The 24019-nt window shown below is 40.2% G+C and overlaps 1 protein-coding gene across 3 annotated transcripts in view; it reads left to right on the top strand.

Annotated features, from left to right (window-relative positions):
* The first annotated feature begins 22629 nt into the window (after positions 1-22629).
* NKAIN2 (sodium/potassium transporting ATPase interacting 2) overlaps positions 22630-24019 on the top strand; it is a 517183-nt gene continuing 515793 nt past the window's right edge. For all 3 annotated transcript variants that reach the window (XM_030944619.1, XM_030944620.1, XM_030944618.1), the window contains exon 1: positions 22630-22744. In XM_030944619.1, coding sequence (XP_030800479.1) covers positions 22691-22744 — 54 coding nt within the window. In that variant the 5' untranslated portion in view covers positions 22630-22690. The remainder of the gene's footprint in view (positions 22745-24019) is intronic.

Raw genomic sequence — 24019 nt, 5'->3', positions numbered from 1 at the left:
TCAGTGTTATGAGATTTCAGAGTACATTTCTTTTTTGTCGAATTCTTCTCATAAAAGAATAAAGTGTCATATTCACCAGTGCTATATAGTCATGAAATTTAAAACCTTATCACGATCAAAATCATCAAGAGAATAGAACAGAAATAGCAATCAAAAATGTCAGCTGAATTTGAAGAACTGCATAATTAAAATCTTACTCCCCAAACTGAATCAAAGTCACATTTGTATGCTAAGATTCTTTCAGGGAGGTGGATGTTTTTATGCTGGTGTATTTATCAGCATGCATTTGGATGCAAAAGCACGATTTGTTATACTAATAAAATAAAAGATAACTTTAAAAGTTGATTAGTTTTTGCTACATCTTTTATCAAAATACCATGCATGTTAACTTCTACATCTGAGCATTAAAAACCCTCACTACATAATGTAATAAAACACTAGTTTAATAGAACATTAACACAGTAAAAAACCCCATGTACGTGCTTAACAATTCTTGTGATATTTTTTTCATCTGTAACCAGGTAAGTAAATAAAATTCCTCATATTATCCAATTATTTCATACCTTTGGATTCCCATATGGGATTTTAGAGATCACAGAGATAACTTAAACATTAAATGTAATCATCTTCAGCAAAAGAGCAACAAAACAATGAAAAATAAACTACAGAGACAGAACATAAAATGGATGGAAAAGTGGGTCAATACAAGACATTATCCCCAGTTTCTATTGTCCTTAAAACTAAAAAAAAATGTTCTCACAATTAAATAATCATTAGCTTAAACTCTACAGCTGATCTGACTACACATATTATGACCTCCATACTTATAGAAACAAAACAGGGTATAATTACAAAATATAATTTACTACACTAATTAGGCTATAAAATAACAATAATTCTCAGTAAGCGTATGACTACAATTTGCTGCTTAACTGAATTAATTCATTACTGTAAAAGAAGGCTAAAAGAACTAGATGCAGGAGTGAAAGAGTTCATCCAACCTCAGAAATCAACTAAATTTTGAAAATCTGTCAGAATAATTGGTGACTGACCAGTAGCAGCAGCATGTGCAGCAGATGGATGTTCAGCAGTGGGAATGGGTGTGAGTGTGCATGGCTGCAAACACCATTCCAAGAGCTGGTGGCCCTTCTGTGATCTGAAAGGACAGGAAAAGTTTTATCTCAAAATTCATTATCAGGACCCACAAAACAGCAGTTCAGCCAGCTCTTAAAGAGAAGTCAGATAATAATTACCCACTGAAATGTCTGATTGATAGGGAAGCAACAACTGGGTGTTTTCACTTGCAGAGCGCAATACGTAAAATTACTTAGTAGTGCTGTGATAGCGCCATGATGCAGGAAGAAAGGAACATGTTTCACTCCCTAGACTCAGATCACTACCATGGGACAAATGAATACTTTTATTTTGGCTATTATGACCAAAGAGATTTTGATACATTGTACTAAAAATTGTCTTAACATATCCAACCTTTTGAACCATACAATCTGTCAATTGTTGTATAAGATAAATATATGAGAGATATTTTCAGGAACAAGTCATACAACAAAAAATTAAATTTAATGTTTATTTGTTGTTTATTAACTACTGAGTCCCTTCTTTCTTTCTTTTAATAATTTTAGAAAATCATTTTTTTCTAATAAAATATTTCTGCCTAAGCAAGAAAATGAAAATCCCTCCTGCTACCTTGCCTTTACTCAGTAATCAAAATCCTTACTGAAATAATTTATCATAGTGTTAGGAGCATATTTTTTTGAGTGGAATCCCTTCAAGATATTGGCAACACATCATTGGGTTCCCCAGGAAAGAAAAAGTCTTTTTTACTAGAAATATATATTATTACACCAACTACTAGTCCACCTAAAAACTTGGCTACCCAGGGGATTACTTTTCATCACTGAGTTTCCCATGTGTCACTCCAGCAGATGATGATGGGGCAGGTGAAGGGCTCTTATATTCATTTATTTCAAGTGAGATTTAATTTACTGGCCCCTTCTTTCACTAAGAACTTCTCTGCCTTGCCTTTATAACCCACTCCATTAGGGTTTCTGGAAATTCAGTGAAGAGGAGAGAGGATAACAGAGTTTTGTGTGAGTCATACACTGGTAATAGTCTGAGCTATTTTACTGTCTAAAGTAGCATAGCTCTTTCATCTCACATGTAGTTTTACTACTACTGGTTAAAGGTTTAAAGGAATGTATGGCCAGTTTATTTTAGGGGCAGATGACACACAGTCAGAAAGTACATTGGCGAAATTTTTGTCCAGTGAGATTCAAATGTTACTTACAAGCAGCAAGCAAAAGAATCCTTTCACCACAACCTGGTGATCTCAAATGTGTCTTTTTTTAATGAATCTCTATAGCTTGTGACTCATAAGGTCAATTTGGTAGCATTCTTTAGAAAATCTTTCAGATTTCATCATTTTAGTTGTTGAGGATTACATTTACAAGATAAAAATAAATACAGTTTGTGTCACCCATAACTCTTTCATATGAATCCACATAATTAAAACATATGTATTATATATTTTGCCTTCCAAATTTATCCTTCATCCATAGAGATGTAATGATCACTGCTGACATACACCAATCAGGATGCAAAATCACAGAAGTCTATCAGGAGGTAATAGTAATAATAACATAATAATACCATTATAATCATAATTAAGCTTGTGTGTAATATCAATGTGAAGTAAAACTGTTTGTTCCAACTGTTGTGTAGATTTTTGAAGAGCTTACTCTCTGTGCAGAAGTTTCTTCTTCCAAACCATGGAATCCAAGGCTAAGAGCCACAAAAGGCACCACCTGTCTGATCACCTATCATCACCATACCCACAACTTGTATGTATCTTTTCCTTACCTGAGTTTTTAAATCTCCATATTACATGGAGACATGGAAATAGACACTTACTCATCATCAAGGCATTTTAAAATCCATTTTCACTGGGAAAATATGTGTGCACAAAAAAACCCACAAAAGTGCACGCACATTTGGGGTTTTTTTGTCTGTATAAATAAGGTCACAGAATACTTTAGATTGGGAGAGGTTTCTAGAGGTCAGGTTGTCCAGACCTCCTTGCTCAAGGCAGACATACATTCACTAATTAGGCTGGAAATAGTAAGTTATTTATTTCTATTAGCATGAGGACAGCTATGGAAGAGAAGCACTTGCATGAGAAAATAATCTAGTACTGTGCAATTTTATACATTAAAGAATACCATATCTCAGTTACCTTTCTCATATCTAATATACTTTTCTATATATCTAATAACCTTTCTATATATCTAATATATAAATTTCTCTTTACACAGATTTATATAGACATGCACATTCCTCCTATAAATATAGAAACATGGAAGTTGGAAAGAGAAAATAATTTATAAATATTCATATATATATATATATATATATATGAACAGAAATTGCATTTGTAAAAAGAATATTCTTATATTAAATGTTCTAAGATTATACTCTTTTCCTCATGAAATAAGGGCAAATCCACAGATCCTACCAAGAGATATAAAAGGGTCAGAAAACTTCTTGTCTTTTACTTAGACCAACCTTTTCAAACAGAAGTATCATAAAATGGAGCCTGGACACAAGATGTGACATTTTGAGGACACATCAGCTGCCCCTCAGTGCTTTCTGTACCAGTTTAACAAGTCAAGGCTAACCTGGGTGACAACTAATTAAGACCCTACTAATGAGGCCATAAAAATTGGTGTCCTTAGAGATTTCTGATTACTGACCTCTACTGCTGTTTGGTCATTATACAGGGAGAAATGTCCCTGTGTGAAAGCTTAAATGTTTCAAGTAGATTTTACAGAGCACAGCTTTCTGTAGTAAATAGAAAACAAATGTAGTTAATCATGCAGATATCAGCAAAACATGGTACATTATGCCTTTGTGTTCATGCAGAAAGAAAATGTGTCTGATGTAGATGTTTAGATTTACAATAGTTTAATAGAACCAATATTTGGCATATTTAAATACCAGACTACAAACAAATGCGCTGTCACTCTGAAAGCTTTCATATGGTTGCAATTTTCAAATTAGCAAACTGAAAGTTATCTAAAAGGCAACATATTGTTATACTCTAATGGGCCACTATGGCATAACTTATTTAGTCATCTGTTCCAGCTCAAAATCAATTTCTCCAGATTTTGGATTCAGAATCCCCATAGGGTTTTTACAATATGGCCACTGCTTTGTCTTTCTTCTGGGCTATATTACAGGAGCATGTATACCACAGCACTCGGCAATACATCTGAGGAAATGTGACCTGTATAGGTGGATGTTTTACTGAACTCATCACCCCTAGTGCAACAACAGTGTAATGCAAAGATTCCTTTGTCATAGTATATCCTTGCACACAGGAGTGCAACAAGACTGATCTGAGCCTATTCACAGAGAAAATATCTGATCTCAGCACACAGGGAGAAGCTGAGTGAGGCCAGATTGCAGCCAATTGACCTGAAAAGGAAAACATCCAAGCTCCCATATTAGTTCCATTGAGGCTCTACAGACTGAAAGGCATTTATACTCATGACAATTTCCCTGTGCTTTTTCTCCAGACATTTTATTTTCCTAGTTTAAAGCAGAGAACATGAAAAAGGTTGCCATCTTTATTCCATGTACATAACCCTACCTCAGAAATGTTATTTTCCCAAATTCAGGCATCTTTCCCTGACCCAGACTTTAATTGCCCACAATGTAAATGTCTATATATGAAACTGTTGTTTTAATCAAACTGGCTTTACTGTCAAAGGAAACAAAGGTGTGCAGTCAATACAGAGTTTACTTGAGAAAATAAATGCATCTATAGCTTCTCTTCATTGTTGTTGGACTACAGAGATGCTGCTTGATGATTTTTCAGATGATTTCTAGAATTACTTCAATTTTAATAATGACACCATTGCTCAGTGTAGTTACATCTGGAAAAAATAATTTGAAAACATTATCTTATTCCTTGAATTTTCTCTGGAGAGTTGTTTCTTTCAAGCATCAAATCCAAGTGACTCTCAGATTTCATTTTGATCTTCATTTACAAAATAAGGATACACATAAGTGGGGACGTAAATTTCTCATTCATGAAACTGAGTGATAACTACAACTGCAATATTAGACTCAATTTAATATTTGAATTTTAGGCTGAGTCTACTGCTATCTGTTGAAAGATTGGCATCAGTGCGCACACTCACTGGATTAGGTTGTAGATTTAGATCCTTTTACAATTTTGGGGAGAAAAGAAGAATTCTGAATTAAATTGGGCATTTATACTGGTCAGATTTTTCAGTGCTGCTGAATGATCTAGGTGTCTGTGCTTTGTACATTCATATTGCATGTGATCTGTCACTTTTCTTGGTGACTTTTTTCCAAAGCTGCTAAAAAACTTTAAAAGATTCTTCTCAGACCTGTCTTAATTTTTTTTTCAATATAGTCCTAGTATAGAGATTTCTGGAATTAGTAATCTGAAGTAATATAACAAGAGGAGGAGTAATTATGTCCCATGTTAATACATTCTCTTTACATATGTCAAGCAAATATTTGTTCCCCTTCAAAATGCAGTGCACGGTCTCCTAGATCATGAATATGCCATTTATTCCCCTTATTCTAAGATTTTATTTTCGAAACAAAACCAAAAAGATTTATCATTGATTCAGTAAGAGCCATCTCAGTAATCTTAGCTGTGTATAGGTAGCATTTTCATTTCATGGTTATATGACTTTTATATAATCATCATATCATTTTATATCTCTTTCTTTGTTTTAAAAGTAATTATATCATAACTATTAAGATAAAATAAACCACAACTGTGATTATATTCAACTTATTTTCACATTACTTAGGTAGGGTTTATGGTCCCTTATGTAAAATTCTGGTTGAAATTCAGCACAGTTCTCAGGATAGAGTCAAAGATCTAAACCTCTCTGCTTCCAAGACTGTATATTTAATAATACTGATAATGATAAAATACACCAAAATTATTTGGAGCAGGAACCAGAAGGTGGAAGTATCTTCTCTCCCAGGTAAGGACTCTTGTCAGTGGTTTGTTACATCTGGTTTTCCCTTTTCTCCCATATCTTTGCAGAATGTCCCATTTTTACCATGAACATGAGAAACATCTTACTACTGTGGTTTAACTGGCGATTACAAGAGTTTCCTTGACAACAGAGCAGTGCATAGCTACTTCTCCAGATTAGTCTCACAAGACCTAGCAGCTACAAGCAAAATATGAAATTATGTGATTAACAGAGGTGAAAAAGTTTCTTTAGCCAGGCTATATACAAGAGACATGCAATCACATTTTCCTCATTGGCTCACTTTATAAGACATCGATGACCAATTATATCTTCCTAAATGAAATTCATAAAAGACTAATTGCAGAAGGACATTTTTTGATTGCTTGTTTCCATTTTCTTATACCAACTGAAATGGTGAGGAAATGACTATTAGCAAGATTTGAGATAATCCACTCTTTATAATATTTCCTGTTGATTTTTTTATTCGTATGAAAGTTCTAAGAAACTGTTGCTTATAACTGTATTTTGTGATCTGTACAGAAACTGCCTCTTTCAGACATTTTATTGAGCCTCTTTTTGAGGCTATCAGTGCTCTATTCTGGAGGTATGGCGTTGAAAAGGAAAAATCTTGATTAGCAGCCCAGGTTATTCCCTCTGGTTACCAACATTGACACAAAACAGACCTGTGGAATCTTCAGATAATAAGAGTGATGCAAGACTTTTCAGTGTGCTGTCTCACCTAAACGTGCAACTCCCTGAAGCGCTCAAAAATACGCAGGCATAACCTAGGGACCTCTCTGAGGTGCTTCTCTGCTGTCTTCTGCTGCACAGCATGCGGAGCCCCGAGGCCTGCAGCATGCTGGCTGGTATTGCTTGGAATGCATCACAGATCCCATCTGGAAAGTGCACTCATTTCTTTTGCAGAGAAACTGGAGCATGCGTGAAAGTGTGGGGAGAAGAAAAGTTCGGAGAAAAGGTGGCACATGGCCTTCTCTTGTCTCATCAGGATAACCTGATGCATCTATGCTTTGGCTTTTCTTTCTACAAATCAGGACTCCAAGCCTGAGTCATAATGCAGCATTCATGACTCATACCTCATCTTTCATTTCTTTCTGCAAATGGAAACCTTAAAGCTTTTAAATATGTACTTCAGGACTGACCCGAGAATTAAAAACTTGGAAGCCCCAGATGCATCCTTTGTTACATTTGTGTTGTGTATTGTATCATGCTGTTTGCTACTGTTTTCCTTTCCCACATTAAATCTTTTAATCTTATCTACCTGCAAGCAACGCATCACACAAAATGCACTTCTATTCACTATGCCAACAAACACAATAAAAATACTTCCCTGTTTGGCACACAGAGCATGTGTCACATCTTGTGACCTATAACAGCAGCACTTACACATAAACAAGAAAATAAAATCCCTTGGCAGTGTATCAGTCATCAAGTACCACCTTTCTCTCAAGATAGAGTAATATAAAATTGCTTAATAATCACCTGCTTCCTTTTTTTTTTTTCTCTTCCAATTAATAAGCCATACTTAAAAGTTCTGTCTTAAGATATAATGTAATCCTCCAAAATTTTCTCATCGTGACTCAAGGAAACATCCGAGAATCTTGTGAAAAGAGGTTTTGGCCTATTTGAACAGGAGCATGCTTCAATAGTATATCTCTTAGCAGCCACTGATGAAGGAAGTTTAGAAGCCATCAAAAGAAGATTCCAGTGCCTGTATGTTCTTTGACCCAATCTGTTGGAAGCATAAAAATCCCTGTTCAAGACTGCAGTTTTTGGAAAATACACGGTGTACTGTGGGATAATTTTCTGAGATGTTAGAAATCTTCACATTGCCTGTATTACCATATGAATAGAGGGAACATTCTTAAAGATAAATATAATGTTTATAGACATTTATATGTCAGGTCAAATGGAAAAATTATTCTCTTTCATTGAGAGATAATGATTACTTCTTATGACTAAATTTTATAGTGCTGCATTATTTACAAAGCTTTGAGCAGACATTAAAATAGTCATTACCAAGGGGAGGATTCTCCTTTCATTCTGTCTCTGTTCTTTCACATAAAAGAACATATTGCAAATGTAAACACACTTTGAGCTGAATATTTACAGTATTTTTAACACTCTTTCTGGCATCTTGCTGGCAGATGACTAGCTGTGATATAAAAAAATGTTTTTGTGACAATTGTTTTATGTGCTTTTTAGCAAGATTTTCTTCTGATACATGTGCTATCAGAATGCACATGCACAACATATTTATGCTCTGTTGACCACCCAGATTTAAGATATACCAGCTGAATAGAGGAAAATGGATGCAGTCAATCTCAAATCTCTGTGAATCTCAGCTTGGCCAACTGAAGAAATCCAGGTAGCTGTCTAATACTTACACCTTGACTGTTTTGTGTTTCTCTTCTCTCACTTGTATCTATTTACTCCATTTGCATGAACAAGAAGGAAAAAAAGAACCATACACAGGCTATTTATACACAGGTTATTATTACTGTCAGGATTATTTTCAATACAGGTGAGGTACACCCTTTGAAGCCCAGACATCCCTTGAAAAGCTCCCAAAGACAGCTTCTCTGAGACCCAGTTTTATACTTGTTTCTCTTTGAAGCCCTAGAATCCATATGTGGAACAGGCTAACAGCAAATGTTAGCCTATACAACCAAGAAGGCACTTTTCCCCTCTGCTGGTTGCTCATCTGATCTAATAAAAAAGCCTGCGAACCAAGGAAAACCAGATGCTAGCTGCTATCTCTGTGCAGCTGCAGATGGGTTAGCCCAGAAACTGAGCTCACCAGTGCAGAGTTACTTTCTGGTTCCCAGCACATGAAGGCAAAACTCTTAATCAGAAGTTTCAGTTGGCTGCAATGTTGTTGGAAATTGTGTGGACCTGCATGAAAAGAATAATCAAGACTGAAAAGGGTTGTGAGGCTGAGCTCCACACATCTGTAAAATGTAAAAAAGAAGGCCTTACTCCTTTGCAAAAGCCACAGCCCACAGGGGACCAGATTATTGCTGTGCAATTGATGTGTCCATAAGCCGATTGCATGGTGTGTGGGGTGGATGTGCAGAGATATGAGGCAGGGAGGGAAGGAAAGCCTGTGGTCTTACAGGCTGACTGTGCCTCTGTCCCACAATGCTGACTGAGATGGCTACTGCCATATGTTTGCTCTGAAAAGATCATCCTGAATGAATCATCCAAAATAAATGCATCAAGGAGAGAGGAGAGATAAAACAGAAAAATGCGGGGGAAAATAAATTCAACTCATACAGGCTGGTGTTAAAAAAAAAAAGAGAGGTAACACTGATCATATTCCTTTATTTGTGATGATTTGCATTATCCCAGTCAGCTCTATCCACTCCTAGAATCTTGTTTGATGAAATGAAAATCGCTTTAGTAATATAGTTTGCAGAGGGCATGGAGAACAAGATTGTTTATTCCTATGTTATAACTTTATTACTCTGCATATTTACAGGAGAGGTTGCTTACTGTAAGAAGAAAAATGAAGGTTTATAGCTTGGGTAATCACTTCTGATATTTGTTTTTTTCACTTAGATTTCATTTCCCATCTCATTCTTAGATAATTAAAAAAAAAAGCTACAAATAGAAGCAAGTTGAAGATTCACATGTAATGGGAACTTTGGCAATGTCAAAACCTGCATGACTGAAGTATCTTCATTTCTCAATTGTTTTCAATATCTTTTGATCAAATTGATATAATCAACAAACAGCAGAAGAGGGAAGAATATCCAGTATCTCTGAGTCTTCCTCTCTTTCACCGTGTAGACAGATGTTGAATGTGCAGCTTATGTAATTTTTCCCCTCAGTGCTGTTCAAGCAATAATAAGTCTACCCTGACTAATGTTTTGAGAATCAAGAAAAACAAATAACTGGGAAAGAAAGCCCCAGGACTAGCAAAAAAGATCAATTTGAAAGTTTCCTGCTGGAATTATCTGCAAATGAACCTCAGAGTTCTCAAGAAACTTTGGGGTATGGAAGGGATTTTAGCAAGTGAAGAAAGAACTTCAGTGAAGCAAAGAAAGCTCGGTGACAGAAGCAAGACCTAGAGGCAGTGAGACCAAAGAGAAAGTGAGTCAATATGTGAGCAAAGAACACATTCAAGAGTATCAGGGAGTAAAACAACCAAGGAAAAGTGATGCAGAAAGAAAGAAGAGGAACAGAAATACAATGTAATTGCAGACTACAGTTTTACTCTGGATGATTTATTTATGTGAAATCTTCCTAACATGTATTGAAAGATTACTCCAGGCTGGTTAAACCTTCTTACGCAAAATAATCCTGAGAAATAGACTGAAGGGGAGATTTATTTTGGCCTTTTACTGAGTATAATGGTAGAAATGGTGCTGAACTCTTGCCCTCAGAAATAAAGTCTTTTACATGATTTACCCTCTTATTCACTATCATCTACTGCTCTATTTCTTGGGGGTCAGTAAAAATGAGAATTATTTTGCATTATTTCCAAAGAACTGTAGGAAAAAAGGTAGCAAAATTAGCATTTTCTCAGAAGTCATCAAGTCAAATTTAATCTACCTTTTGTGCTTCTAGGATAGGTGCATTGGATAGTAATACCCAGTAGCTGGCTGGAGGGATGGATGGGAAACACATGGGAGGCATATGTGTATTGATAGGTGAGAGCATAAATGGAAATGTACCACATGAACTTCAATGCCAAAGAAGAAACAATACACATATTTTCCTAAATGCAAAAATAGAGATGAGTGTTTTGCATCCACATAGCAAATAAAATGAGTCTCTCAAGCAAGAAGGCTTTGCCCAGAGATAAAGAAACACTCTGGATCATCAGTAAAAGACACATGGAGAAGGGAGCAACAACAAATCTTAAATAAAAAGATTCCAAACATAGAGAAAAGTACAGGAACAGCAATAAAATCCCAGATTTGGTGGCTGCAGGAATTGACAAACCCTTCTCGCTCAAATCTAACCTCAAGGCAGAACATGAAAAATTGGTAAGAGCATTAATTGGAAGAAAACTGAGAGAGCTGACATCTGCCACGGCTAAAGAAAAAAACAAAATTAAATCCCTTTGAAATACTCAGTGAATTTAAGAGCAACTGAAAAACTCTGCAATAAATCTTAACAGGATACACAAAATAGGAGCTTAAAGAACACAGTTTTTAATGGCCTAGCCTACTAAATGTAATTTCTTAAATGCCCAAATGTATTAAACATTTTATGATACAGTTAAAGGCCCAATCTCTGTCCTGAAGAATTCAATTTATATTTAAAGCACAACTTAGAAAAAAAAAAAAAGTATTTTATAAAAAGAATTGGAATAGGTACTTTCAGGCTGCACTGTTCAGCTGGTTGCTTGTTGAACTTACAGGTGTCTCAGTAGTGCGTGAAACCTATATTTCCTGTTGGAAAAAACATATCAGAGATTAATTTTAAATAAAGATTTAAAGAAGGAGAAGATAACGAAATCTGTGACAGAGAACAAAATAAATCCTAAATTTCTAAAAATAATCAGATAATATTACTTCTAAATAATCAGACTGTTGGACACTTCAGGAACCTGTTAATGAAAAGAAAAAAATCCCCATAATTATACCTGAGACATAAACTAGCTTCACAGGCCTGTGAAGTTGGGTGACAGCAGGGAAGAAGTTCATTTCACAGTTTTTATGATATGATATGATATGATATGATATGATATATGATATGATTGATATGATATGATATGATATGATATGATATGATATGATATGATATGATATGATATGATATGATATGATGATAAGTTTGTTACAGCTTCTTCCACCAAAAGATCTAATTCTTGTCCTGCGGAAGTGCTTGACCTAAACTTCTTTTATTTCACTTCAGCAGAAAAAGAAAATAAATCTGAAAGAAAACCAAACAAAAAACAAAACCAACTCCACCAAAACAAAACCAAAACCCCAAACTAAGCTAAATGTGTTTGGGAGTTATTATTATAACTAAACTAATATACATTATCTATGATTTTCCAACGTGTATCTCCTTTTAGCACAATAATATCTTGCACTATCATCTCCACATTTTAAATCTATCTCAAATCTCTGTATCAGCTATATAGTTGAAGAAAATTACCATTTATGAAAAATAAATAGAAAGGATCATCTTCAAGAAAATATAAACCGGTTTGCTGTTATCTGAATGCTGGGACACAAAATGTGACATTGCTATTTGATAAACATTTTAAGCTAGTCAGCACACCTTGATCCATTAAAGCCCTTTCCTAACTCTGTGAATTAAGTTAACCACAGAGCTGGAAGCTGTTCCTGTGCTGTTGGGACCAGCTTTCCAGGCACAGGAGAGAAGTACCATAAGAGAGACCTCTTTGCTTATGTCTTCTCCATCAACAACGCTGAGGATTTCTGCCTAAGAGCCAGAAGGACTTGAAAATTCAGATGCCCCCCCCTGCTTTCCCCTAGCACAGAAGGGAAGTGTGCAGAAGTAAAGGTATTTCTTCTGCCCCCTGCCTCTGACCAGGGAACTTCCCGCAGCCAGCCCTGCCACAGCCCTGCCCCTGCCCTGGGGCAAGGACTATCAGGGGCCCCAGTCCCACCTGCAAGCTTGCTGTCTGGCTCTCCAGCACACTTCCCCAACACCTCAGCCTGCACAGAGGAGGGCATTTGGAAACCTGAATTTCTTCTCAGCTCTGATTTACAGCCTGATTCCATGCAGAGTTGTACAGGATCTCTGGGAAGGTGGTCCCTCATGGGGGATGCCTTATTGAGAGGGAAAAACAGGAACTCCTTCCACTGATCTTACTACTAGCAGAAACATAATGAGAAATTATATGCAAAGACTTGTGAATGAACGTGAATCATGGCCAAAGAAGATGCCAGACTCTGGAAAAAGTCATACTGCCTATCTTTGGCAGCACTCTGCAGTTGCTGTTGTAAATTCACTTTTTGTCCCTTGACATATATTGCATTGGGAACTTCCACTGCACATTTTACCAAGCAGCAAGGCACCAGAGCCCTTTTGCAAGTGGTGTCTGAGGATGACAAACTAATAACAACCGGGAATAATGAAGAGATGAGGGGCAGAGAACCATCAAATTTAGCAAAAAATGAAGACACTTAGGACAAAATTAATCAAAAATCCAGAGGATACAAGGAAGAAAAAAACTTTAATTGCCTATACTGCAAGGCTATGAGCCTTTTTAGTAAACAAGAGCTGGAATGGCTCATTTATGAGCATGAATTTTTCCTCGTTGGCATTACTGAGACTTGATTGGGTAATCTGCATGACTGGAATACTGAAATCACTGACTGTAATCTATTTAGGAAAGAAGAAGTTGGGAGAAAGAGTGCAAAAAGACACTTCATGTCAAAAATGGCTCTTACTAAGTGCTGACAGTGTAGAAGTGAAAAATACTGGAAGTTTGGGGGTGAATATTTAAGTGGCAAAGTACAAAGTACCAGCTGGGATTGGCTGCAAGTTACCATATCACAGTAGGAAGCCCCGGGCTCAGGTGAGCACCTGTCTACAGTGAAGGAGAACTAAATGCCTGTGTAATCACACAAACTTCAGCCTGAGTGACATATGCTGAAGAAATTCTGGTGCTAATGGTAATGTTTGAATTCTGCTATGATTCAAAGTTGTAGATAAAAATTTCTAACATATTACTAGGTAGAAACCATGCTTTTATTAGTAAAAATTCGTAGATTTGCTGTTTGCACAGAAAACAAAACCCATTCTGCAGTGATCCTGTATTGCATTTAATGGGTCGATTTCAGTGAATTGATAGCAATTAAGAACCAAATTAAATGGAAGGGGAGGGAAATAGTATCGCAACATAATGAGCCTACATAGAAGTAGGAACCAGAGGAAATAGATAAAGGAAACAAAAGTAAAAGAATACACAATCATTTAATAATGGACCTCACCAGATTCAAGTAAATCAAGATTAATCAATTACAAAATTGAAAAGGCAATAAGACCTGCCATGGCTGCTACGTTCAATAAGAAGAAAGACTATTTGGCTTTTTTAAAAGGATATTAAAAGTAAATAAAAGAGAAGAACAATATTGGTTTTGCTCTAGCAAATGGGAAATACAGAATAAAGAATAATAATGCAGACAAACCATGTGTGCTCAGTGCACAGCCCCATTCTCTGTTTAGGAGGGGAGAAAGTAGAAATTTTAGAAGTACTTTCCATTCCAGTTGTCACTCCAGAGAATTAAAAGGTAGTTAATAACAGCACACATTTCCAAATAAAAAGATCCAGGTAATTTTCATTGAGAAGTTTTAGGAAAAACTGGTAAAGAAATTCTCTGAACCATTAATGTTGACTGTCAATAAGAACTGGAGCACCAGAAAAGCCCCAGTGAAAAGGAGGAAACCTAATGCTGCACCAATATTTTAAGGGGTAAATGACAAGACCTGTCAGTCTAACATTGACTGGAGGCAAAATTATATGACTGATATAACAGCTGATATAGACTCAATTAATAAAGAATTAAAGATGGATAATTAATGATGATCATTAATTAATTCTGATCCACATGAATTTATGGAAAACAGACCTTATCAAGCTAACTTGATGGCTTTTATTGATGAGATTACAAGTTTAGATGATGATGGTAACCGTGTTGGTTCAAAAACTTTAGATTTTTTCCAGCTCATATTGATGACCACTTAATGAGGAAGACTAGAAGGGGGAAAACATGCTCAACATAGAGCATATTAAGTGAGCAAAAAAGATAGCTAATGATACGTCTCAAGTTAGGAACATTAAATGGAAAACAACTTCTGAGCGTGTCAATAGCACCTTGTATTATCTACCATTTAATTTTTTTCTACAGAAAAGGAAAAACAAAGGAAATTGCTATCAATATAGTTCGAAGATGAAAAGATAGTTTCAGTGGCATGTTGTGAAGAGGACTGGTTGTTTTATGTAACTTGGGTAACTCGGCAAGCTGAACATAAAGAAACATTTATCTGAGCAGGGAATAACACAAAGTCCTGTAGCCAGGAAAAGACAAGATAATTCAGTGGGAATCCAGGGAGAAGCCTATCTCAGGAAACCAGAGAACCAGAGAAAGAGCTCTAGAGGACATAGGAGATGAACATGATGGACAGGACATTTCATGAGGATGATGAAAGCAAATCTGATATGAGGCTTTTTGCATTTGAAAATGCTGCATTCTTTAATAACATACTGTGTTTATTTCCACAGTCCAAATTTCTAGAAAATATTGAACTGTTAGGGAGGATTTAAAAAAAAAAAGTGAGAGTGATTGAAGGACTGAAAAAATCTACCTGGTAGTATAACGCACAGGGAGACCAAGGTCTTTATCTTATCAGAAAGAAGATTATATATTAAAATGGCAAGAGTCAAGACAAGCTTAGAGAGAGAAGAAAACAACCTTTTTGATTTCTAAAGGGAACTTTTCAGTGTTACTGTTAGAAGTTGAGCAAGAAGCAGTTCTTTAAAATTAAGTTTTAGACTAGAGATAAAATGTAATTTTTTGATATTATTTCTTCTACTGGGTCTCTAGGATTTATTACAGAATGCTTTATGTAGTCCTTGTTTTTAGAAAATTCTAAATAATGTCTGGAACAGTATTTCCCAAATTTAGTTCAATAAGAAATCAGCCCAAGGAAGTCCTATATACTGTTGCAGAAGGCCAGTCTGGATAAACAAAGGCACTCCATTTCACCTAGAAAGCCATTAAAGCGTTACAAACAAACATAACTCGCGTTATTCTTCTCTCTGATATGTCGTGTGAGTTACAAGGCCACCCATGGCCTCAGGAAAACAACAGGGTTTTCCAAGATCAGAGTCCAGAAGAGATCATCAGACCTGCTGCACTCCTTTGCCTTTTCCTTCTTGCAGTTCACTCTTCATGAAGCCCGTTGATTCCTGTGTGCCAAAGGGAGAACGCGTTAGGCACGACTGCCTCCTGCACCGTGGTATCCAGGGTGGCTTCCTCCGTGCCGGCAGCAGAAGAAGAGCTGGGCTGGGCAGAGCTGAGATGGGCTGGGCTGAGCAGGGCAGGGCTGGGCAGGGCAGGGCAAGGCTGGGCTTGGCTGGGCTGGGCAGGGCTGGGCAGGGCAGGGCAGAGCAGGGCTGGGCTGGGCTGGTTTGGGCTCGGCAGGGCAGAGCAGGGCAGGGCAGGGCAGGGCTGGTGGGAGCGCTGCGGGTGGGAATCTGCGCATCCACAGCTATCCGCAAGAGCGGCCGGCGACGGGCGCCGTGTCTGTGCATGAACGCAGTGCCCTCTCTTGACGGGTTTCAGTTTACAAAGAATTTCAACGTTCAGCTGCAGCTGGGCGCTTCCGGAGCTCTTCCAACTGCTCAGAGCTTTGGAGGTTGGCAGTACGACGGTTCATTCCACTTCTTCTATTTGCCCGTCAAATCGCCTCCTTGAATATAAGCCGTATTTTTACCCCTCTCTCAATTTTTCTCCATTTTGAAGACCATAGAAGAAAACATCCTTCTGTTTGTCAAACGCCAGGATTTTGGTTTCACTGGCAATCAAAATATTTGCTGAGAACAGAGCCTGTTTATTTCAGAATTAAAATGTGTTAAAATAATTTGTTAAATAGATTACATTAAATACAAACTTCATAAATGAAAATTAGATTTGACAGTGACTTAGGGATAAAAACAACTTTCAATAATATTAATAGGAGAATGCTTAAAAATATAATTTTAAGGGAAAAAGCAACTTTCAATAATATTAATAGCAGAATGCTTAAAAATATAATTTTAATTGATATGCATCCATTATTTCATGGGATAAAGGAAACAAACAGTAAAAACAATGGTCACAAAGAATAATCTGACCTCCACATTGGCCAATTTTAAATGTGAGAAGAAATTCCAGTGCTACGAAAATGATTTCTCCCTTGTGTTACCTTGCCCTAGGCAAAATGAGAACACATTTATTTTCCAGATGAGGTATATAAGAAGCAGAATGTTTAATCGACTTGCTAAAGGTTACACAAGTTTATAAGAGACAGATAAGAAAAATCTACTGTGTGGATGTCCAAAGTACCTAACATATGAAGTGTTTCAAATCTCTGTACGCAGATCTACTGAAATACAGGATCAATAATATTAAATTACCTATACAATGCTTTAATGTCCACAAGTGAGAAAACATTGACTAAAAATAAAGTTGTGATAGCATTATTAGACTCTTTTTTTCCCCCAGAAAGACTAATAAGTGCACAGAAAATTACGGTGTTAGTTAAGAAAAACATTGTACAAACTGTGTCCACAGAGGGCAATGATAAGCCTTCAGGTTGACAATTTTGTAAACCATGCTCCTTTGTGAAGAAGACAACATGGCAAGGAATTCCTCCTCCCCTCCGATTCCTATTTTCCCCATTCTCTCACAGAAGGTGGAACAGTTTGAAAAATGCCAAAGCTGTTGCATCCTTAATGTCTCTCCAGCCTGGGTGGAAAACAAACTCAGCAGCAAGGATGCAGTGACAGCACTTGGCTGCCACTGATCTGTGGCCCCAGAGCAGGATTTTTGCCGCTTGTGGTGTGCTGCAGTTTGTGGCCCAAGAAGGTCAGACACCCTTGGACACTACTCTGCTGATCCCCGTTCTTACCCTGTGCTGCGGCCCACTGCAGGAGGTCAGCTGAGCACCTGGGTGCAGCACCCCTCCAGAGAGGTTCAGCATTCATCCTCATGTATAATTCACTACGATTTTCTACCAGCCTTCATAATGGCAGGTATGTGATGGCTGCATTGTCTACAAAGTCAGCATATGACAGAGTGCCAGGGACTCATCATTCTCTTCTTCAATCTAACAGCTTGCTGAGCTTCCCCATCCCTTTCCCTTCTCATTTTGAAAACTGGCTTGTCCTTTGCCTGCACATGAGAAGGCAGATTGCTACTACCATTACTTCCTCCACTCATTACCAGAAATAAAATGACCAGAAAATTCCCTTACTGGTTAGTATTGCTAAGTAGAAATGACACAATCACATTATTTCCAAATCTAGTCACTTAGAATCAGTCAAGAAACTGAATACATTAAATAAATGGATTATCCCTATTACTGTTGTTACTTATATCTCATCTAAGGTATGCATACTGTTGAGTAAGAAAGTAAAATCATATTCTTTTCTTCACACTAGTTCCAGAGACCCAAAATTTCTCACTGTAAGGGAAAGGGAGACTGTTTCTGTTTCCAGCAGCCAGAGTGCATGACATGGCCTCAGATCTCCAGCACAGGCTGGTAGGAATAACAGGTTTTGGAAATAGGAGCCAGGGACTTTTTAATCTTTGTAGAAGCTATGATGTATCACTAGGCTTTCAATTTCTATTTTTCATTTCATTCATGAAATGATGTCCCTCCTAATTTATCTCACCCTCTAGCTAGTTGTTGTCTGGTGACTTTTACAAGTCTTAAATTCATGCCTGAAAGGGATAACACTGCTCTTCTCATTCAGTTAAAACAAAGACTTACTTAGAAAATGTACACATTTAAACCCACTTAATGTTTCAAATATCATTATTTTCAGTAGCAACGGCTTCTTAGTTAAATGGTTTTTCAGGCATCAGACTATTATATGACAGATGATTTTGTCACTATGCAAAATGTGAAACCTGTAATCAACTTGTTATGGCATTTCACAAAAGTATGTGACAGTAAAATAAGTAAACTGTCATTTGGGCAATCAAGTCTTGAAATCCTGCAGGAGGTAAAAAAAAGTACCTGACACTCAATCTTTATGGTAGAGATGATGTTCAAAAAAAACGTTTAATACTGCTATAGTCTTAGAGGTTTGAATAGAATTTTTATTGCAGTGTGCTTAAGCCTGCAATAATTTTGTATTATGCTTTAATCACTTATTTTTTCCCCCTAATTGATTCTTTCCCCAGCAAGTCAACATGCACGTCACACAGCAATGTCTGTTCTGTTAACAAGGTGTTGGTTAAATTGAAACAATATTTTCCCTTTACTATTGATGACAATATTATCATTTACAAAGCATTTTCAGACTGGCTTGATACAAGAATGGATGCAGTAGGTAATGAATGAATGCAGTAGGTAAGAGCCCATGCTGATTTACTGGCACCTGGGGCAGCCTGGGGAGGTGGTGCTGGTGGCAGCAAGCTCCTACATGGCCGGAATGCTTGGGATGATGTGCTGCTAAACCCACACTGTGCTGGCTTAACAGATTTCTCATGAAAGGTTTATTAAAGGAAAGGGATACAGAAGCTACAGTCCGTAAGCCACTGGTGGCCCTTCCTGCTGCTCTGTTTGGCCTGTGGCTTGTTCTCCCAAGTCCTTGTTCTCCTCTGTGGCTGCTGGTTTGAGGCAGCAGGCTGGCAGCTGCAGCCCTCCTTGGGCTGCCCTTTTTCCCAGGTGCTCCCACAGGCTCAGGGAAGGAGCAGGCGAGGGTTAGGCTTAAAAACAGCTATGAAGTCCTGTCAAATCACAGGGAAGGCACTCTAGGGGACACAGGTTTCGCCATTATGCTGCCAAAAAGTATGTTCCCCTCTTGTCTCCAGAGGGGGACACCTGTACACACATCCAGGGGGCACAGGCACTGGCAATGAGCTCCTATAACTGGAAGTGAAAAATGAATCTGTAGCCTCCTGTTTCCAGTCATTAGTGACAGTCACAGATTTTGGAACTGATCTCCTCCCAGAAATGAGTTATAGAAATAGGAATAAAATTACACTTGATTGAGAAGACTGGAGGGAAACAGGGAAAGCTATTTTTATCTGGCTTTTTTGTTTTGTTTGGTTTGAGTTTTTTGGTTTGTTTTTTTTTCTTTTACCTCGTTATGATTACAAATCAACTGGTGAAAGCACTGTAACCTGCAAGTTAATGTTTTGCATGGAATAACCTTCAGTGAAGAGCACTGCACAGCCTGCCTTTGAAGAAAATTGGTTTTGTTTTGACAAAGTTATGAACGTTTGGAAATTACTCACTGAGCACACAGAACAAGCCTTTCGTTAAGTCTAACTAGGAACCAAAAAAAAACAGTATTGCTGTGTGTACACAGCTGATTTTGCTGCATGCTGAAGCTGCAGGGCCCCAAGAACAGGCTTAGACTGGACTCAAAAAGGCCCTGACCTGAGCATTTGACCCAATGAGAGCTCAATCCTGTGGCTCACTTCGAGTCCTCTTGATAAAAGAGATTAAACAGACAAAAGTGACATGGAGAAAAGGAAGTTTGTGTGGACAGATAAGCCACAGACTAGGGGGAAGTGGATAACAGCACAGAAACAGGCACATTTACTTTAAACATACTTAGGAGAAGGCAAACAAGTTGAGATTCTTACTACAATGCAAAGGTATAGGAGAAGGTATTGAGAAGAAAAAGGATCAGGGAGCTTTGGGAAGCTGTTACAGTCCATGGAGATTGTAATGTTGGACTCTTCTACTACTGCCCACATTTTCCTTAGGAAACTTCCCACTGTAATGAACAACCAGATCAGTTATGGGCGCAGAGAGAGAACTCTTTGCTTCCTCACAAGAGTCCAAAAGAGTACAAACTGCCCTTTCTGTTAGCTTCCCAGCTCCCAGTCTCAGATAATAAGATATACTGTTCTTGCCACTGCCATGTGCTATAGGATGAGCCTGTTTGAGCAGGGAAGTTGGACCAGATGACCCACTGTAGTCCCTTCCAACTCTACCTATTCTGTGATCCTGTAAGTGTAAGCATGGTATGCTGAAGAAGTCAAGAAAAATGGAGTGCAGAGGTACCTGAACTATTCTCTGCCTCTTGCTGGACAGCTCTGCTTGCTAAGCCTCAGCAGTTCCACAGCTTTATTTGTCCTCAGCTATGGCTGTCCCTAGTAGTTGCCTCCTTAGATGCTCAAGTGATTATGTTCACTGTGTTTGGAGCCCAGAGATTTGACTGGTCCATACTGTGTCTGACAGCGTAAAGGCTGACAATCAGAAGAATGTACTTATGGAGCAGAGGACAAACACTGCCACTTCTGTGAGTGTTTTGCTTCCCTGTGGAGTGCTCATTACATTATAAGAATTTTAGGAGTCATAACTGCTCATCTGACAGTTTGCCAGTGATTTTGACAAACTTGCTTATAGAGTGAGAGCAAACTACATGGGGTTATAAGCTCCCAGAGAGCTTCCAGTTTTACAGGGTATTTGTGCTGCAAACAAATATCCACATGTGCTCAGGAAACCCAGTGACATTCCTCCAGTTCATAATTGTTGACATCCCGGATAAAACTACTTCTGTTTATGGGCAGTGCAGTAAGAGTGACCTGGTCCAAATGCAATGTCAAGGTGGTTGGTGATGACACAGCAATTAACAACCTTTGGAGGCTGATTGACACAGCAGATCTTGACACATAATTTACGACAAACTCAATGTATTCTGAATGCTTTTAACGGTAGAGGAAGGCTGGATCAAGTCACTAAGTGCAAACATTCCTCATCATAATGGTGGGCAGAACCAGTTCCCTGACACCAATTAATATTTTTTTCTAAATAGGACCAGTCTTGTCCTTCTTTTCCTGCCCTGACCCTCAAGCATCTGTCTCGGACCTCTCCCAGCGTTCCAGGCCAGACTCTTTAGATCAGCTTCCGCCTGTGAGCTCCGCTCAGGGTGGGAGTGACACCGGTGCGGCGGGCAGGTGGCGGCTGCCGTGTTCCCGGCGCTCCCGGGGAGCTCTCCCGGGTGCCGGCTGCAGCGGAGGGAGCGCGGCTGGGGCGGCTTCCCCTGTACCGCCGCACGCGGCCCGCCAGGCGGCAGCAGCGCGTCCCACCGTGGGGCTGCGGCCGCGCCGGCTCCGCTCCGCGCCCGCGGCCGGGCCCCCGCTCCGCTGCTCTACCCTGACCGCGGGCCGGGCCGGGCCGTGCCCCCCGCCGCACAGGCACAGCCGCACAGGCACAGCCCCTCCGGCAGGGCGCGGCGGCGGGCGCCGTGCGGTGCGGGGGAGCTCCGCGCGGGGTGGGCGCGGAGAGGTGTCCCGCCGACAAAGGCGCCCAGGAAGGTGCAGCCGCGCTCGCCGCGCCCGCGCAGACAAAGCGGAGGCGCCCCCCCCCCGCTGCGCCGCCTCTCCGCGCCCTCCCGCGGGGGAGCCCCTGGGAAAGGGGTTCCCACAGCTGGGGCTGCCTCAGCCCTACCGGGAGGAGGAGGAGGAGGAGGAAGGCGGGCGGGGAGCAGCTATGCCGTGGGCAGGAGGGAAGCCGCTCTGCGAGCGTGAACCGAGCTTAGCGCCGCCGCCTGCCTCGCCTCCCCGTCCGTCCGTCCCTCCCTCCCTTCTCCCCTCCTCCCCCCGCCTCCCCCCCGCCGCAGAGGGCTGCGAGCCCGGATGGTTTGCGAGCGGAGTTGAGGGGGCAAACTTTGAAGCCCAGATGCCTCTGGGGCTGCGCGGCAGAGCGCGGCTGCTCCTGCAGGCACCTGCCGCCGCCCTCCCCCCGGCGCTGCCGCCCTCCGCGGGGGCGGCCGGCCCCGCTGCCCGCGACCGCCGAGGCGGCGGGCGCTGCGGCCGCGGCTGAGGGCGGGCGGGCGGCGGGCGCGCCCCCATGCGGGTCCCGGGCTGGGGAGCGCCGGCGGCAGGCGGGAGCCGGGCGGCGGCCGGGCGGTGCTCTCCCGCCGCCTGAGTGGGCGCGGCGCGGGACGGCGGCGCGGGGTGCCGGGAGCCATGGGCTATTGCAGCGGCCGGTGCACGCTGGTGGCCGTGTGCGGCGCGCAGCTGGTGAGTGGCGGCGGGGGCGGCCCGCGGAGGAGGGGAGGAAGGAAGGCGGGAGGGAAGGAGGGGGCGGCGGGGCGGCTCCCCCGCTGCCCGGAGCGGGGGCTCGGGGTGGGGCAGGGTGGGAAGGCAGCGGCCGCGCTTTGGGCGAGGAGGGGCCGGGAGGGCCGGCATGGGAATGCGAGCGAGGCGGCAGGGTGGGAAATTGGGGCTGTGTTACAGGTAGTTTGGCGGGGACTCTGCGGGGGGCGCACGGCGGAGTTAATAAACTCGGGCAGTTCTCCCGAGCGTTGAGTCAAGTTGGTACCTGGCTTCCTTTGACTGGCCCTGTGTAAGGCAGAGACGCGTGTCAGGGGTGATGCGCAGCTTGCGCACAGTTTGCCATACAGGTGTGTTTCTGTGTGAAGTTGTCACGACTGAGCTGTTCTGCAGATGTGGGCGTTTTTTTGTTTGTTTTCTTTCCGACTTGTTGTCCAGTGTATTTTAACACTGTGTCATTATGTTGCTACAGAACTCAGCCATATATTTATATTTACCTTTGGAGGATACATGTGGCAGCACTTGTAAGCTCAGCTACCAGCGAAACTAGATTGAGTTTAAAAAGTAGGCACTGAGATACAATAACAAAGAAGCTGCCTAAAAATAGATCTGCTTAGCAAGATGGTTAGGCTGTGCAATTGTATTGTGGCACTTTGAAAGAGACTGGGGTTAAAGTTAAGAAACTCATGTCCCTTTCTGTAATGTATACAATAGGTTATTTCATTGTTGTGGAATCAGATACATGATGTAAGAATTCCTGTGGATTTGGATGCAATTATCAATGTAATATGCCCCATTTCTTACTCTCATTATTTTGAACGTTCATGTGCTGCCAGAACAGGTGCTGGAAGCACCTTTTTTAAGCAGTTAACCTTATGGCAGAAATGAAATATTTCATGTTACTCCATCCCTCTACCTCTTAGTGAATAGTTTTGCTGAGAAAGTGTAAGTCAGTGTGAATAGCAACCAGCATTGTTGCCAATTTCTTTCCTGGAGGCAGGTACTAAGAGAACTACAAAAGAAGAAAAATAATAATTTCAGGAACCAAATCAGTAAAACAGTTCGTAAGAAAGAAAGATGTGTTAGCAGATCAGAAATTCGAAATGCTTGTGATCTTTTCATCAGTTGTCATCCGTCCTTAATAATTTTGTATTCTGGAACACATTTTATTTGTATATGCTGTTCCCCACCTAAGTTATTTAATTCTTTGTAACTGGATGTATCTTATCAGACATGATTTAT

Source organism: Camarhynchus parvulus, chromosome 3, assembly GCF_901933205.1.
Source record: "Camarhynchus parvulus chromosome 3, STF_HiC, whole genome shotgun sequence".
Lineage (NCBI taxonomy): Eukaryota > Metazoa > Chordata > Aves > Passeriformes > Thraupidae > Camarhynchus > Camarhynchus parvulus.
The sequence above is the reverse complement of the archived record's forward strand: the minus strand, read 5'-3'. Positions and strand labels throughout refer to the sequence as shown.